This window comes from Vanellus vanellus (assembly GCF_965231255.1).
Source record: "Vanellus vanellus genome assembly, chromosome: 6".
In the NCBI taxonomy this organism is placed as follows: Eukaryota; Metazoa; Chordata; class Aves; order Charadriiformes; family Charadriidae; genus Vanellus; species Vanellus vanellus.
This window is the reverse complement of record NC_138911.1, coordinates 41649307-41668088: the sequence shown is the minus strand read 5'-3', so window position 1 is coordinate 41668088 and position 18782 is coordinate 41649307. Positions and strand designations below refer to the sequence as shown.

The 18782-nt window shown below is 41.4% G+C and overlaps 1 protein-coding gene across 3 annotated transcripts in view; it reads right to left on the bottom strand.

Annotated features, from left to right (window-relative positions):
• NUBPL (NUBP iron-sulfur cluster assembly factor, mitochondrial) overlaps positions 1-18782 on the bottom strand; it is a 97796-nt gene that overhangs the window by 58465 nt on the left and 20549 nt on the right. Inside the window, exons 5-6 of one of the 3 annotated variants that reach the window (XM_082484894.1) lie at positions 1667-1706; positions 1486-1576 (exon numbers count right to left, since the gene is read on the bottom strand). The exons of 1 other annotated variant lie outside the window; for it this stretch is intronic. In XM_082484894.1, the coding sequence (XP_082341020.1) occupies positions 1486-1576; positions 1667-1706 (131 nt within the window). The remainder of the gene's footprint in view (positions 1-1485; positions 1577-1666; positions 1707-18782) is intronic. One more of the 3 variants, XM_082484895.1, reaches the window with a different exon arrangement.

Sequence of the window (18782 nt, the reverse complement as noted above, 5' to 3'; positions counted from 1 at the left end):
TTGATGCTATGCTAGCACTGTTCAGCAGTAGCCAAAACACTGGTCTGTTATCAACACCTTTGTAGCTACCAATACAAAGCACAGCACTATGAGGGCTACCACGGGGAAAATTAACTCCACCTCAGCCAGACCCAATACATTGCAGCAGCAAAATACTTGTGGGAAGAAGCACTTTAGCTGTAAAGCCTTCCTCTTTCAGAATTCAGGTTCCACTGTTAAGGAAACCCCTGATGCCCCAAGCATTAATGGACTTTCTCGTTCCTACAGTATTATCGGCCAGCATGTAACTGCTTCGTCGGTTGCTAGGGAGCAACAAGCCCATTACAAGGCATCATCCACACCCTCCACAAGGATGCTGGCACGTGTTTCCCATCTGGGGATACCACCGACTGAAGTAACGGCACTGGAGCGCCTGCCAGTCCTCAGTCTCCCAGGGTGGATTATGCCAATACAGCAGGTGCTAACTTTAGCTCTACCTTCAAGGTTTTAGGCTCCAGTCTTTGTGAGTCTGGCCAACACAATGTAACACACAAAGAGGTCAGAACAGCCTTCCGCAGCTATTGGCATGGATACCCGTTATTTTTAAAGCCAAATCTAGGCAAAGATATTCTTCCCAAAATTTTGGCAGACACGTGGCTTTTCTGACTAGGGCAATGATTGCCACTATTCTAAAGTCTGTATTAGAGGAGAATTCAGAAAAAAAAAGTGGAAAAAGGCTGGAAAAAAAATATCTTTTCAGTCATTAAGGGAGCACAAGATTTGGAAGCATTTACAGAAGACGCACAGAAACCTAGTGATCTCCAAGCTGTATACATTAAAACCCTGGAATGGATGTTAGTCATGAACTATCTGGGTCACTTCAAAGTCTAAATATGCAACCTTAATGCATTTTTTCAGCTGTTTGTCTCATTAGCACTTCACAGATCTATTCACAATAAGAGGAAAAAAAAAATCTGTCAAGAAATAAAAAAGCCACCCTGCTTCCATATGCCAGGAAATTTATTAACTAACAATCTATCTGCATTACATAGAGATGGTATCTAATGATTTTCATGTACCTGTCATATGTCAAATGCCATCCAAGAATTCTTAGTGCTGCTGAATTAACAAGCACATAAGGGAATACTGCTGTAGATATGCATAGATATCTATACATTCAAATCCTTAGGCAACTCCAAAATGCCTTTTTTTTTTTAACAATCACATAAAGAAACAAAAAGGAATGACAAGGAGTGCAAATTGGGCTGATTCACTCATCAAATGCATGGAAAAACAGCTCTATTTGAAGGGGATAGGTAAACGCAAAAAGTGTCAAATTTCCCTCTTAACTGAAGTTAAGATTAAATTTTTAAGAATTGAAGACCAAGATACAAAAAATGTTCAACGCTAATATATGAAATAATGTCATAGACACTCACGTATCAGTTAAATGCATTTTAAAATAACCAATTAGTTTGAAACACAAATATGTACCTAACTCCTTACCTGTCTCAACAATTTCTCAACAGCTGACATTACCATGAGCCCTCTCCACACAACCGGGGCAGTCTCTTCTATCAAAAAACCCATAGACATGCTGAAACAACAAAGCAAAAACTTAAGCTTTCCAGCACAATAACAAGTACATCTGTAAAGAAGCTTGATTTAAATTAAAACATATGCTCACCATGCGATTCCATAGTTCTTAAGGGGCCTCATTAGATTTTCTAAAACAAAAGCAAACAAGGGTTTCTTTTGGGGGGGGGAGTTGGTTTTGGGTTTTGTTTTTCTTTTTTTTTTTTTTTTTTAAGAAATAAACTTACACAATGTTTTTCCTTTTAAGAGCAGCTTTCCTTCTCTGTTCACAGCATTTGCCTATTTTTCCCCCTCATCCCTTCAATATATGTATACCTTGATCTATTCTATATATGTATACCTTCATCTATTCTACCCAAGAACCTGGACCCACTTTTTCTTAGATTGTTACATATTACTGATATCATTCATCTTTTGCCAGAATAACAATGCATTTGCCCTTAATATAATGTCACTTTGTGCTGCTGAAACCAAGACTTCATCTATTTGTATGAAATCCCCATGCTGCAAGGCATAAATCCCCTATTAGGCAGACGCCTACTTCTGCAATACTTCGCTAAACACCGAGTCATTTATATCAGAACAAAATCAAAGTCCTACCACACAATGGGATTTTATTTTTTTTTTTTAAAACTACGCTATTCGCTAATCTCACGAATCAGAGAATTGTTCCCATTAATATACCAGTGTTTTGGGGAATTCTTGTCCTTGTATTAAGTCTGCTTTGGAACCCCAGAGGATAGGTACCCAGCAAAGCTATCCCTAAACTATGTGCTGTCAACAGCTGCAGGTAAGAAGTCCTGGGTTTCTTCAGACTGGCAGAACTCTGCAGGACTTTCAAAATTTCTAGAGGAACAAAAGATGCTTATTTGAACATTGCCGAGGTAATGTCCTTGTCATACTCCACATGCCTATGCTTTCCAGCGTCAAGAAAAAAAGGAGGGAGAAATATTGTAACTGTTCTGCCAGCAAAGTGGCAAACAAGCAGAAAGTAAACAAAAAAGTGTGTATCCAAAACAAATCCACACAAAAGCCAAAAACTCCTCTTTATAATAAATTCTCTGCTGTCTAAATCCACACCTCAGTTCAAAACAGTGCACACACACACACAAGAACAAAAGGAATTTTATGCACAGGCAGGAACCAGCAGAAAATAGAAAGAATACTTTAAGCAATAAAAAAAATATATTATAATACATATTTTGACAGAAACTTTTGATGCACCCAAAGTAAAATATATAGAGATCGTAAAATAAAAACAATGTGAATATAATGCAGTGCATTCAAAGCTGAATTCCAAATTCAGACAAAATAACACCCCAGAGCATGCAAATTGAACGGCTAAACTCTACAGATTAAAGCTTTCAAGCAATCAAGTAAGTGGGCACTCAAGCTATGTAATTTTGTAGAAATATGGCTGAAAATAAATTGGATGTAGTTTTTCCCTATCCACAGTGTTTTGGTTTACAAATCAAAAGACAACAAAATAGGAAGTTAAACGAATCAGTTGCATGACGACAGCGTTCAGGAATGGGTATGGAACTGCTATCGGAAAAGAGAGGGGCCTGGACTGACGCACTGCATCCGTGTAACACAGCTCTTCTCTACTTGCACAGCTCTTTTCAGCCTTTAGTCAGGGTCTATTTTGGTGGCATTTTACTGCCTAACCACATTTCCAGGAATCACAGTCTTACTTCTCCCCCCTGCTGTAAGACAGTTCTGTTATGAAGAGGCTGATGACATTTGAACTTCAGCCGAGAGCGATCTCACGGCACTGCTTTGGTGTCCCTGTAAACAACATATGTACCACCACAAGTTATAATACTGTTAGAAGTCTTGAGAAAAATGACTACCTATGAGAAGGTTTAAAAAAAAAAGAACGGAAAGAAAGTATCTGCGACAGCATATATATCATTGCAGGTTCGAGGTCTGCTTCATTTTTACCATGAAATAGGAACGATTTTAAGAAAAAACAAAAAAAAAAAATGGGAGGCTGATCCTTGACTACCCAGCACATGAGGACCGGGAACCAGAGGGTAAGAAGGATGGAAGAGATGCATTTATTCTGAGAAAGTTCATCAAAATACCGTGTCACTTCACTTCTCAGTTCAATCCAAGTGCTCTACAGTATGTCAGTCAAATATGCAGAGACTAACATCTCAATATCCACTACATGCAGGGCCAGTTTCTCCTGTGCAGAGCCTAGGCAGACCTACTAATGCCACAGAACAGACACACCTTCAGAGATGTCCCCTTTCCTTCACCTCAGTGGGTACAACAGGAGAGTTCCTGTGAGTGCACAAACACTGACCTACGGAGCAGCCAAAGGGGCCTCTCTGTTGTTACAACACGTGCACTGTTTATTTCTCAACGGCAGAATTTCATTTTATGAAAACTGGATCTTATTTTCTTTGCTTAACAACAAGGACTATAAACTGCTCCAAGCAGTGAGATTTAATCAAATTTATACAATGCACATGAACAATTCACAACCTGCTGTATATTCTGGCTATAATGTTCTGCATATTCTCAAAGTAATACAAAATACTGCAGAGCACCCCACTGTTTGCCTACTGCTAAAAAGCATTCTTCAGACTATCTCAAATCTAAAGTGCTTCAGTGAGCTCTAGTAATCACCCTTGTCTCATCAAAAGCAACAGGCATTCCTCCTCCTTTGTCCTGGGTCTCGTGAAGATTTTCTAAAACATAACATGTAAAGAAGATTTAGCTTAATGAGATCTCAGTAACATCTCTAATTTCCACTGCTTTCAGAGTAAACATTTCCTTCTCTGTTATCAGACACCTATCGTACAGCTCTGAAAATCCAACACACAACAAAACAGATTTCTTAAAATCGTAACGCGCACCAATACTATGGCACCGACGCTAAGAGATCAATAAAATATCCTTGTTTATGACTTTTCTATAAGCTTGATGGCTCTAAATAAAAGGGTGCTGTGATTTCTCTGAACATACAAAATCAGATCAATAAGATCAACAGAGCACTGATGAAACGCCAATAAAATGTGTTTTCTGGTAGGATACAAGTAGGGCACGAGAAAAGGCAGACACAAGCAAATTCATGGCAGCATTACAGCAGACTGCTGACTAAAAGAGTTCTAGGAGCGGTGTGAAGGCTGGGTTCTTACTCACATGGGAAGAATGATGTTGAAGTCATTAGGATGGATCTTCTGCATTTTGTAATTTTTTTTTAACTTTTTCCCCAGAAAAAAACAAGCATTGCAGATTATCCTGAGAAGGTAACTGAGTTACTCCACTCTTTTTCTCTAGAGAGCCCGACATAGCCATTCAGTGATGGCCATAGGTTAGCACAGCGCAGAAAGTACATACACAGCTATAGATACAGCCTTGGCTAGGACAGTTACCTTTCTTTGTAGTAGCTTGCATGATGCTGTGTTTTGGATTTGTCCTGAAAACAGGGATGGCAACCCAGAAATATTGCAGTTATTGCTGAGCAGTGCTTGCACAGTGTCAAGACCTTTTCTGCTTCTCACACTGCCCCATCCGCGAGGAGGCTGGGGATGCACAAAAAGTTGAGAGGGGACACAACCAGGATAGCTGACCCCAACTGACCACAAGGATATCCCATACCATATGGTGTCATGCTCAGCAATAAAAGCTGTGGAAAGAAGAAGGAAAGGGGGGGGCGGATGCTTGGAGTTCTAGTGTTTGTCTTCCCAAGTAACTGTTACGCATGACGGAGCCCTGCTTTCCTGGAGGTGGCTGAACACCTGCCTGCCCATGGGAAGTAGGGACTTAATTCCTTATTTTGATTTGCTTGCATGCGTGGCTTTTGCTTTTCCTATTAAACTGTCTTTGTCTCAACCCCTGAGTTTTTGCACTTTTACCCTTCTGATTGTCTCCCCATACCACTGGGGGGGAGTGAGTGAGCGGGTGTGTGGTGCTTAGTTGCTGGCTGGGGTTAAACCACAAGCAGATATTTCAATTCTTCGCTTAATTTTCAGAAGCGGTCTCCTGACTGATACATTAGAGCAAGCGAAGACTTACATTCTTACATAAGACTTACACAGTCTTATCAGGTAAGAAAAGATCATTATTCCAGAAGATTGTGATGTTGTACTACACCTTCTTAGTAGGCATCATGCTGTTTAAGAAAAGCAAAGGTAGCTTATAATTATTAAATATGAGTATAGTGGATCATGCAACACCCTAGCAAATCTATTTTGAGCTCAGTGATTGAGCAAGCACTAATGCAGAGGAGTTGCTGAGAGTGTTCAAGTGTCTGAATTAAGGGGTGGGTTGTTTGTTTTTTTTTTACCACTTCAAAGGAAAAAAAAATATTGAAACATGAGATGAAAACACTGGAAGCTCAGATCTTCCTCCCTGTTAAAGATTTCCTATTGTACTTGGCTCTTTTTGGAACTTGCTGCTATAATGGAAGATCAGAAACTTCCTAGAATGGTAACTAATTATTTTACTTAATGTTGGTCTGAAAAAACCTTAATAGTGGAAGTCAGCTGTCTGTCCCAACTAGATTTTGATCATTGAGCAGGAAGGTGGTGTTTCAAGTTGTTCTAAGATGGGACATCAATAGCTAAATCTATCAAAAAGTACAACAATTGTACAATTTTCCAGTTAAAAACAACCTACTGACCTTTGAATGCAGATTTCCAAATGTTTCCAAAGACGCTACCAGTGCAGAAGTGTTTGCCAGCACTGACACCGCTGCAAGCTCTGGGCTATGCCCTGAATGCATCTGTTTCCTGAATCTTAATTTTTATATGTGCCCTGTTTCTGTAATACCCATGCACCCAAAATGAACATTTTTACGTAACAACATGCTTCTGCAGTGGGGAATTATTATCTCATGTTACAGATAAGGGAATCAAGACCTGGACTGTGAAACTTGTTCTAGGTTATTGAAGAATCCTATGGATTTGAAGACCTATGCTGTGTTCCCCCAAGGTCTGATGCTCTAGGAGCCATGGCTCCATTCACAGCATCTCCAATGTTGGAAAGCATGTAATGCACAACTGATAAACATCTAGGAGATCTAAATAGTTTAGATGCATTGCTGAAGTTCCATATTTTCCCTTGAAACTCCCAAATATATCTGAAAGAATTAAAATTTAAAAAAGCAAAGTGAGGCACAAACAGTGTACAACAGAAAAAGCTGTAGAAAGTTACACTGCATATTGTCTACAATACTACGTCTCTGAATAACATTTTAGCATCTCACATTTAAGCATTAAACCAACAGCTTTAAAAGTGTATTTCTGAATAGCTCATAAGTTTAAGTCTTCCTTCATCTTTCATAGAGTTATTTAAATAAAATCTATACTGCAACTCCTCTGCATACATTTATCAAAATTTGAGCAAGTTGATAATTCTTCATGGTTTATACAAAAGCTAAAGGTTCTTCTGCTGTTTGCACAGCTCATCATTAGCTGAGGTTTTCATGACAAATTGCTATTTTCCATCTCCTCACATCTCAGTGACATCTCACTGCCTGACACACAGAAGATGTATGGCCCAGCAAAACACAAAGCCACCACGCTAGTCACGGAGAGACACTGCAGAATAGCCTGTTGATTCCAGTACATTAAACAAGATTATCTGAGACAAACTCAGTTAATGTGCCATATATAGAGACAAGCTGAAACAGATTGTCAGCACGGCCACTTGTAAAAAATCTCAAAAATTTTTGCATCATCTGGTTTTTAATTGTGTACAATTTCATGCCGCAGTAACTACAGAATACTCTATCACAATCTACATTAGAACTCCAATGTACACAGCACCTTCTGTTAATCACAGTAAGCAGTAATTCTCATATGGCTGTCGCTACCTGGAAGTACAAGGAACTTATTTGCTGTTTATTTTGAAAGTCACCTCACAAAATCAACACTCTGTAATGGGACGATCCAGGTTCCAGTGAAGGACCCGAAGGCTTCAGACTGTACAGGGTTTCCAACAACAGGAAGGGAAAAGGGAAAGGGAGAGAAGGGAGGAAAGGGAAGGAAGGAAGGGGGGAGGGAAGGAAGGAAGGGGGGAGGGAAGGAAGGAAGGGGGGAGGGAAGGAAGGAAGGGGGGAGGGAAGGAAGGAAGGGGGGAGGGAAGGAAGGAAGGGGGGAGGGAAGGAAGGAAGGGGGGAGGGAAGGAAGGAAGGGGGGAGGGAAGGAAGGAAGGGGGGAGGGAAGGAAGGAAGGGGGGAGGGAAGGAAGGAAGGGGGGAGGGAAGGAAGGAAGGGGGGCAGGGAAGGGGGAGAGGAGGGGGGAAGGGAGGGAGGAAGGGGGGAACAGAAGGAAGGGGGGAACAGAAGGAAGGGGGGAACAGAAGGAAGGGGGGAACAGAAGGAAGGGGGGAACAGAAGGAAGGGGGGAACAGAAGGAAGGGGGGAACAGAAGGAAGGAAGGGAGGAAAAAGGAGGGAGGAGGGGGAAGGAGGGGGGGAAAGAAGGGAGGGAAAAAGGGGAGGAAGGAAAGGGGGGAATGCAGAAGGGAGGGAGGAAGGAGACATAGGACAGGAAGAGTAACAAAAAGGTTGGGCTTTACTTGTGTAAATATAGATGTTTCCTGACACTCTACATGCCTCAGCTCCTTAGGGAGCTGAGATCTGTACAGGGCTAGGAGATTTGACAGAGGACATAGAGGAGAGCCATGCCTTCTGAAGGGGCAGCTAGATTCCAAACACCATACTCCAGCCTGTTTAAAGAAGGGCTAGTTTCCTAAGCAAAGGCAAGTGAATTCCACCCACAGTGCAGTAAAAGGAAAAGAAATGCGGCAGAGGGGAGGGGGACAAATAGGAACAGGGACCCAGGGCATTCCTCAATAAGACAGAGACACCAACCTACATCAGAGGGGAATGGATGCTGTCACCAAAAGAAGGTTAGGTAAGAGTCACAAATTTTAAATCATTGTTTTAACTGCTTATGCCAGAAGCCTGGAATATTCTATGGCAAGTGACAGACTAATTGAGACTTCCAGCTTGATTTCACACTGTGTTATAAGTTTATCTGCAGGATCGCCCCTGAAGTACAGCAACATGTATTTTAAGCTTGAAGAGCTCCACACAAGGAAGGCTGCATTTCCCATTACACCCTGCACTAACACCGTTAAGCACGAAGATACCACAAATACTTAAACCAAAGCAAACTAGCAATGAGACTCAAAGAGCATTATTCAATGCTCACACTTCAACTTTAAGAAACAAATGCATAAAGAAATACGGCTTTTTCCAAAAGATTTGCTTCTCATTTAGTCAGTCTACCAATCCCATTACCCAAGCAGGTTTTCCACTTTTATTCCTCCTGACAGACTGCAGAGGAAACGAAACACTGTAAAAGCTTTTCCATTAATGGAACTATTTTGCAAATAGGACATCATCAGTTCTACCTAAAAGCAAAAGAACTAATTGCTTGCTGGAAGACTGTACTTCAAAAGTAAGTCTGTCACAAGTAACCAGCACAGTGATTTAGTCATATCTTTGTTACATTTTAAAGCATTGCTGACTTGTTAGGTTTGGAACAAAAACACAGGACTAGTTTTAAGTATCTTGCCACTACCTTCCATCACAAACACCTCTCTTCCAATCACTGAAATAACCCACATTTTGAAAAGCCCTCAGATCCCCACGGAGCCAAAAAAGTTTATTTATAGTGGATCAAAGAGCTTTATTAGACTAATTTGGGCAAGTTTTTTTAGTTCATTATACCCACGAGGAACGAAATAAGACTAATAAAACGTTCAGTTGAAGGCTTCTGTCCTGACACACAAAACCTCTGGGAAGGCTCATGTTATCTGAAGCGCTGATTCGCTTCTGTGAGAGGGGGACTGCCCCACTCAGTCACATAACAGTGTGACAGACAACAGTAAAGCAGAACAGGGAGAAGGGGCAGACATTCCCCACACATTACCTTCCATTCAAGATCTAACTTCAAAAAACATTCCAGTTAATTAGGGACTTCCGTTGCTTTCAAAGCAAAGCTATGGAACTCAATACATTTGGGTCCATCCAGCCTTTTTAGGTTAAATATTGTAATCAAGACCCAAAAAAAGAAGTGTAGGTGAACAGACATGGAAGAAAAAACTGCAATTAAAACAAAAAGAAAGAAAAGCACCTAGACACTGATGACATAGACAAAAACTACAGTAAACTCGTTGATTCTCCATTTAAAAAAAAAAAGTGTTTCTGTGTATCTTAAATATTCCCTTTTGCATTTCACACAAATCCCCTTATATATCATGCTGTGATTTTATTCTAATTTCACCACATGTAAAGTGAAGTTCTGTGTACCCTACAAGATTATGATCATCAACTAAAGCAAAGGAAAGAGATACTAGCTTTTAAACTCTTACTGTCACTTCTAGCCTCTGGTCACTATACAGAAAGGATTAAAATATTTTTTTTCTATTTTTGATGTTTTCTGCTTCATTCTGCTTTATTCGGAAAAGCCACTCCATTTTACTGGAGAGAAGGGGAAGGAAAGAGAAAATACAGCAAGAAACTCACAGAGAAAAAAGCATGAAAGTGAAACCGCAAGGTAAAAATATTGAGAAAATTCAGAATTAGTTACATTTCTTTAATTTTACTTCTAGCAGAGAAGAGGGATGGAAATATTTATTCCTCTGAAATAAGAAAAAGGTAAATGTGTTCAGTGTACAAACAAAAAAATGAAATATTTCTTTTGTTTATGTATGTGCAATGAAAAGTGTGTCTATCATGTTACTATAATAAAACCATTTTGTAATTTAATTCCAATTTGTATAAAAGTTTAGCAAGACAAACCACTTGTATCTCTGAGAGTAAACTTTATAATGTAATGAACATTTGCTAGCCATAATCCATATCAAAACATTCATAAGTACTACACTGCAGGATTAACAACATGAAGAGTAATACACTTCCGCTTTCAAGTACTTGAAATGTATTTTTTCAGGTTACAGTGCTTCAGTAATTTGTATTGCAATAGCGTTTAGTAAAATTTGACTTGCCATTTATCAAAAAAGACTGTGCTCAGTAAGACTAATTACTACGCTACATTTCTCATCTTATACTTTTTTGCTTTATTTTTTTGTAAGTGTGAATTTCTGTGTAATGAAGAATACAATTTTAATAAATTAACTGTCTTGAGGTTTTTTATTTTTTTATACAGCAGCTAACAACTGCATGCCTATAAATAATTCCTTGCAGAGTTGAGTATCCTCCACCTCCTTTCCCTTCCAAGTAAAGGTCAACTATTTTTTTCCACAAGTGAACTCAACAATAGCTGAATTAATCCTTTTTGAGGTTAATTGTTACAGGCTTGAGGGCAATAGTCAACGTCTGGAATAAAATATTTAACACTTGAGTATTGTTCTCATTTTCAGCTACCTCATCACATATGAGAGAGCCTGAAAAATATAAGCCACAACTAATTATAACATTCTGAATTATTATTATCTCACATGTGAGACACATGGGACTACACCAGTCAGCCACACAACCTGGGATAAGACATCCTGAAAGTAAAACACAGGGCTTCAGTTCAGATTTCTTTCAAAACAGAATCAGTAAAGCATATCATTGGACTATACACAGTCTAAAAGTCACTTGTTCACAAATCAAGCGGTAATGGCAGTAGCAAGTATGTTTTTTTGAAAGAATCAAACTTAGTTTTTATTTACATTAATCGTGATGCAGTTCTACTGGTAAAGCATAATAAAGACAACTCTGAGAGTACCAGCTGTATCTTTAAAATTAAACCCTTATGTAAGATCAAGAAACTTCTTCATGGTTACCTCACTAACTACCCTACCCATGTAACATTTCCTCTATTTAACCAGGCCACTCCAAATTTTCTATTTATAACCCTCAAATGGATGCACCACAATCCCTTGATACAGCTATTTCCAGCAGACGTCTTTAAAAAGTCAAAACAGATTCTATTTTAACTTATCACTTTCTGTTACAAGATTTTGCTATCTGCTACAAGAGTAGCAGACATATAAATGGGTCCCGGTGAAAAAATGCAAGTGTCCATTTCTGACTTTAGAATTTTATTAGTAATTTTATTTCTATAGCTCCTGCAATATTATTAGCCTCAATGGGGCTGGACACAACTACTGCTAGCTTTCTCTCAGAAATTATTTTTTATTCCAAATTTTGAAAAAAGATGCCCACTACCAATCTTTTGAATATACTATTTTATTAAGAAATAAAAGACACTGAGGATATCATAAAATGGCAACAAAGCTTTGAAATATTAAAAGAGCACTGAACTGTCATAAAGAAAAAAAGCCTACCAAAATCTTCGTAATCGTAATTAAAGTAAGTGAAGAAATGTAACATTTATCTGGCAAAATGGCAGCATCTTTTTGGAAACATAGTAGCTTTTACTCTCTGCCAACTAGTTTAAATGGTAGATTGGAAAAAAAAAGGAAAGAAAAAGAAATTATGCAGTTCATTAAGCCAGAAAATGGCTTTTAAGGAAATTATCTGGGGAAAGAATAGAAGTAATGCTTTTATTACTTGTGTTATAAGCGTTACCCTGTGTATATATTGTAGCTGATGTTAATATTTATTCCATAGTTAGATAATCCTCCATTAGTTAATTAAGTTCAGTTGTGAACTTATTAACCAATATTTCCCTGACCATTTAGTTACAGTATTTTGAATGACACTCTATTAAATGTTAGCAGACTTTCCAATGTACTACAGTTTGCAAAATTAAATTAATGGAGTATTCCATTTATACAGACTCTCCACTCACTAAGAACTCCTAATTCATTTTGAAAACTTAAATTATAGCACAACTATAATAATTTCTATTCAGAAGTAATAATTGCTGCATGGATTTATTCTGTATGGTACCAGGCATCCCTAATCCCTTTTCAACTGCAACGTGTGAGAAAAGAAATAGAAATCAAAGAGTGTGAGAGCGCTCAGAACCTCCTAGGATTACTCTACAGATTCATTTTCAAATCCGGGCCTCACGCTGAAGACAGCAATAGACTTTAAACATAATTTTTGATTGCTATGCTATTAAAATATTTTTAATTGACTTATTGTTATGTATACATTGTTCATGCAGATCTTGAACACAGAACTGCCTGGGCTTGCTCAATTACTGTACAAAACAATATTTGGTCAGAGTTTATGTTTTATTCTTGAAAATGTAGTAAGAAATCAGAAAATAACACTAAAATTCATTATACCAAAATACAAGGGTAACACATTTTTATATCTCTACATGTACATATACACCTATATACACACACACCATATATTTACACCTATGATGGATCGCTTCCTTGGAAGCTTATACTATCTGTCACTCATTAAAGGAATCCTTGAAGTTCACAATTAAAGCTTCCTATGCCCTACAAATTCCTGTTTTCATAATGAAATCATCTTAATGCCAGCTACTTTGCCAACACTTTCATTATTGTTATTCTACAGTTTCATCAACTCAAGAGTTAAAGTGCACAGAGAAGTGAACAGAATTCCTGAAATACAAATTCTATCCTGTTATCATTCATACTGAATTACCACGAGTTTCTCAGTAGACTTGTGTAATGTGCCGAGCTTTTGAAATATGCAAATTCATTTTCTGTCAGTTAAAAAATAAGCTATGTTCTTAAATCCTGATAATATTTGCTTGTACTTTCCACACAGAAGTAGAAAGAATACATTTTAGTGATCAAAACGTTAGTGCTCACAAGTTAACAGCAGCAATTTCAGTTCAGGGAAATCCTCCAATTTTTTTCTCTTACATTGAATTCTGTATTTTTAACAACACTCAAAACATGTAAAGACAGAAGTTTATAGTGCATTCTCAGCTGTATACCCAAGATATCTACAGTCACTGAAATTCATATACAAACACAATTGAGCTGCCCTAATAACTGACTGAATGCACTCCTAAGTTCTTGCATTCCTAGCTGTCCTGGTTTGAGGTAAAACAGGACCAGTTTTGTTCAGTAATTGCTTCTTAGCTGGGCTTCTCCTAACAACTGAAATTAACAGCACATTGTGCTGACACTGTTCATTCTCAGTGGTAAGACCTGTGTTGATAGTTGATGCCCAGGCATGGTATGCAGAGAGGCTCCTGCTTATACTTATTGCTATAGCAGCCAAGGGCAGATAACTTGGTTATTTGCTCCGTTGGAGGGTCGGAAGCGGAAAAGCGTAGAGGGGTCCCACCTGTGGGGAGGAGTGGACAGGACAGGTGACCCAAAACTGACCAACAGGGTACTCCATCCCATCTGCCTCACGCTCAGTATAAAAGCTGGAAAACACAGCCTGTATGACATATACCCTCAATGGAGTCCAAAGTACAAGAGAATGCCAGAATACTTCAATTTGTATCAGGAAGTCAAACTGTACTGATGATACAGGAGAGGGTTTATTTATTTATTACACAACAGAATTAGCCTTTGACTTAAAAAAATAAAACAGAATCCCAACAAATCGTAGAATCATAGAATGGTTTAGGTTGGAAAGGACCTTGAAGATCATCGAGTTCCAACCCCCCTGCCATGGGCAGGGATACCTCCCACTAGACCAGGTTGCTCAAAGCCACATCCAACCTGGCCTTGAAGACTTCCAGGGATGAGGCATCCACAACTTCTCTGGGCAGCCTGTTCCAGTGCCTCACCACCCTCAGAGCGAAAAATTTCTTCCTAATATGTATTCTAAATCAACCCTATTCCAGTTTGAAGCCATTCCCCCTCATCATATGATGCCCTTGTAAAAAGTCCCCCTCCAGCTTTCTTGTAGGCCCCCTTCAGACACTGGAAAGTTGCTGTAAGGTCTCCCCGGAGTCTTCTCCAGGCTGAACAACCCCGGCTTTCAGCCTGTCTTCATAGAAGAGGTGCTTCAGCCCTCTGACTATCTTTCGTGGCCCTCCTCTGGACACGCTCCAGCAGGTCCATGTCCTTTTTATGTTGAGGGCTCCAGAGTTGGATGCAATATTCCAGATGGGGTCTCACGAGAGTGGAGTAGAGAGGCAGAATCACATCCCTCGACCTGCTGGACATGCTACTTTTGATGCAGCCCAGGATACAGCTGGCCTTCTGGGCTGCAAGTGCACGTTGCCAGCTCATGTTAAGCTTCTCATCAACCAACACCCCCAAGTCCTTCTCCACAGGGCTGTTCTCAATCCATTCCCCACCCAGCCTGTATTTGTGCATGGGATTGCCCCGACACACGTGCAGAACCCTGCACTTGGCCTTGTTGAACTTCATGACGTTTGCACAGGCCCACCTCTCCAGCCTGTCCAGGTCCCTCCAGATGGCAAGTAAAACCAAGTATTCTCCTTCTCTTTAGAAATTAATGTAAATAAAGCCTGTATTTGTAAGTCAGGTACTTAAATGTAGAAAGAGCACCTGGAGCACAGGTTATTTTTTCATCCCTACTTCCTGTTGCGGGCAATGACATTGAAAGGACCACACAAGCTCAGTCTGTTAGTACGTGGCTCCACGGCTGGTGTCACCGCCACAATTTTGGGTTTTTCAACAATGGAATGGCCTATGCGACACCAGGCCTGCTGGCAGCAGATGGGGACTAGCTCACTCAAAGGGGGAGAACGGGTTTCGCCCAAAAATTAGCAGGGCTCATTAACAAGGCTTTAAACTAAGATTCGATGGGGAAGGGGGTATTATTGGGTTTGCCCGTGGCCAACCAAGGGATGTTGTACCAAGGAAAGAGGAACGGTGTGCTGGTGAAGGCCTGCAGCCATTCGCTCCAAAATGTGCCGGCTATGCTGCAGCATGCTCAAAGACTTACATAGAAAAGCCAGGAGCTCCTGGACCAACAGGAGCCAATGGGGAGGCACCATTAATACACAGAATAGGAATGCCACCTGGAGAGCAGCACAAAGTAATTACAGCTGCTCCAGCCAAGTCAGCCTCAATGAAGAGACAGCTGAAGTGCCTCTATGCAAATGCACGGAGCATGGGGAACAAACAGGAGGAGATAGAGATGCGTGCATGCCTCCAAGGCTACAATCTCATTGGCATTATAGAAACTTGGTGGGATGATTCCTATGACTGGAGTGTTGCCATGGAAGGCTACAGGCTCTTCAGGAGAGACAGGCAAGGGATAACGAGGAGGTGGTGTTGCCTTATGTGTCAAGGAGCAGCTGGAATGCGTGGAGCTCAGCCTAGGGATGGATAAAGAGCCAGTTGAGAGCCTATGGGTCAGGATTAAAGGGGAAATTGGGAGCAGGGGACATTACAGTGGGGGTCTGCTACAGGCCACCCAACCAAGAAGACCAAGTGGATGAAGCCCTCTATAGACAGATAGGGGCAGCATCACATTCACAGACCCTGGTTCTCACGGGTGACTTCAACCACCCTGACATCTGTTGGAAGGGTAACACAGCCAGGTATAGGCGAAGTTCTTGGATCGCATTGAGGACAACTTTCTCCAAGTGGTTGAGGAGCCAACGAGGAGAGGAGCTTTGCTGGATCTTGTTCTTACCAACAAGGAGGGGCTGGCAGACAGTGTCAAACTCAAGGGTAGCCTGGGCTGTAGTGACCATGAAATGGTCGAGTTTGAGATCCTCGAGGCAGCGAGGAAGGTGCGCAGCAGGCTGACCACCCTGGACTTTGGCCTCCTGAAGAATGTGCTTGGTGTGGTGCCATGGGATGAAGCGCTGGAGGGAAGGGGGGTCCAAGAAAGTTGGTTAGTACTCAAGGACCACCTCCTCCAAGCCCAGGAGCAATGCATCTCTACAAAGAGGAAGGCAGGCAAAAAGCCAGGAGGCCTGCATGGATGAACAAGGAGCTCCTGGACATGACCAAAAGGAAAAAGGAGGCCTATAGGGAGTGGAAACAGGGGCGAGTAGCCTGAGAGATATACAGAGGAATAGTTCGAGCAGCCAGGGATCAGGTTAGACAAGCTAAAGCCCAGATAGAACTAAATCTGGCCAAGGACATTAAGACAAACAAAAAATCCTTCTTTAAGTATGCCAGTGAGAAAAGAAAGACTAGGGAAACTGTGGGCCCTCTCCAGAAGGAAACGCAAGAACTGGTTACCTGGGACAGAGACAGAGCTGAGGTACTCAATGACTTTTTTGCCTCAGTCTTCACTGGCAAGGACTGCAGCCACACTGCCCTTGACGCAGAATGCAAAAATGAGGACTGGAAAAATGGAGAACCACCCACTGTAGGTGAAGATCAAGTACGAGATCACCTGAGGAATCTGAAGGTGCACATGTCCATGGGACCTGATGAGATACATCCACAGGTCCTGAGGAGCTAGCAGATGAGGTCGCTAAGCCACTAGCCATCATATTTGAGAAGTCATGGCTGTCTGGCAAGGTTTCTGCTGACTGGAAAAGAGGAAACATAATGCCTACTTTCAAAAAGGGAAACAAGGAAGACCCAAGGAATTACAGGCCAGTCAGTCTCACCTCTGTGCCTGGCAAGATCATGCAGCAGATCCTCCTGGAAACTCTGCTGAGGCACATAGAAAACAAGGTGATTGGTGACAGCCAGCATGGCTTCACCAAGGGCAAGTCATGCTTGACAAATTTGGTGGCCTTCTACAAAGGGGTTACAGTGGCAGTGGACAAGGGAAGACCAACTGATGTCATTTACTTGGACTTGTGCAAAGCGTTTGACACTGTCCCACACGATATCCTGGTCTCTAAATTGAAGAGACATGGACTCGACAAATGGACCACTCGGTGGATAAAGAACTGGCTGGACAGTCACACTCAAAGAGTTGCAGTCAACGGCTCGATGTCCAAGTGGAGAGCAGTGACGAGTGGCGTTCCTCAGGGGTCAGTACTGGGGCCTGTACTGTTCAACATCTTTGTCGGCGACATGGACAGTGGGGTCAAGTGCACCCTCAGCAAGTTTGTTGATGATACCAAGCTCTTTGGTGAGGTAGACACGCTGGAGGGGAGGGATACCGTCTAGAGAGACCTGGACAGGCTGGAGAGGTGGGCCCAAGCCAACCTCATGCAGTTCAACAAGGCCAAGTGCAAGGTCTTACATCTGGGTCGGGGCAATCCCAAGCACAAATACAGGCTCATCGGGGAATGGCTGGAGAGCAGCCCTGAGGAGAAGGACCTGGGGGTGCTGACTGACAAGAAGCTCAACATGAGCCAGCAATGTGAAATCGCAGCCCAGAAGGCCAACCATATCCTGGGCTGCATCAAAAGAAGCGTGGCCAGCAGGTCAAAGGAGGTGATTCTGCCCCTCTACTCCACTCTTGTGAGACCCCACTTGGAGTACTGCATCCAGCTCTGGAGTCCCCAACATAAGAAGGACATGGACCTGCTGGAGCGTGTCCAGAGGAGAGCCACGAGGACGATCCGAGGGCTAGAGCACCTCTCCTATGAGGAGAAGTTGAAAGAGTTGGGGCTGTTTAGCCTGGAGAAGAGAAGGCTCCGGGGAGATCTTAGTGCGGCCTTCCAGTACCTAAAGGGGACCTACAGGAGAGCTGGGGAAGGACTTTTTACTAGGGCATGTAGCAATAGGACAAGGGGGAATGGCTTTAAACTGGAAGAGGGCAGGTTCAGACTAAACATTAGGAAGAAGTTTTTCACTCTGAGGGTGGTGAGGCACTGGAACAGGTTACCCAGAGAGGTTGTTGAGGCCCGATCCCTGGAGGTGTTCAAGGCCAGGCTGGACATGGCCGTGGGCAACCTGGTCTAGTAAGAGGTGTCCCTCTCTATGGCAGGGGGGTTGGAACTCGATGATCTTCAAGGTCCTTTCCAACCTAAGCCATTCTATGATTGTATGGTAAGTACTCAATTTGACAGTTGCCTCTATAAGTACATGCAGTGCATCTCTATATGGAAATACATTACTTTATCCAGTGTACAGGTTATAAGCATAAGGAGACATAATTTTAATTATATAAGAATACAACTATATAAGATACCCTAAGTTTGCCACTTATTAATTTTTCAGAGCCTAATGGTGCAAGCTCACTAACCACCCTTTGAAGATACTGGCACTGTTTCATTCTGCAAGCTTTATTCCAAGTGAGACCGCAACACCCATACACATGCACAAATTAAGATCAGCTAACAAATGGATATTTTACAACAATAGCAGAATAAATAAACAAAGATCATGGCACAAAAGTGGAAGGAATATTTAACTTCCCTTTTACCTAGCAATTACTGCCAACAAACAATAATGGGCATTTACAGTTGATTATTTTACTGAAGCCCTTTTATGTCCTGTTTGAACTGGTACATGTCCTTGATCCCTCCCTCTCAACAA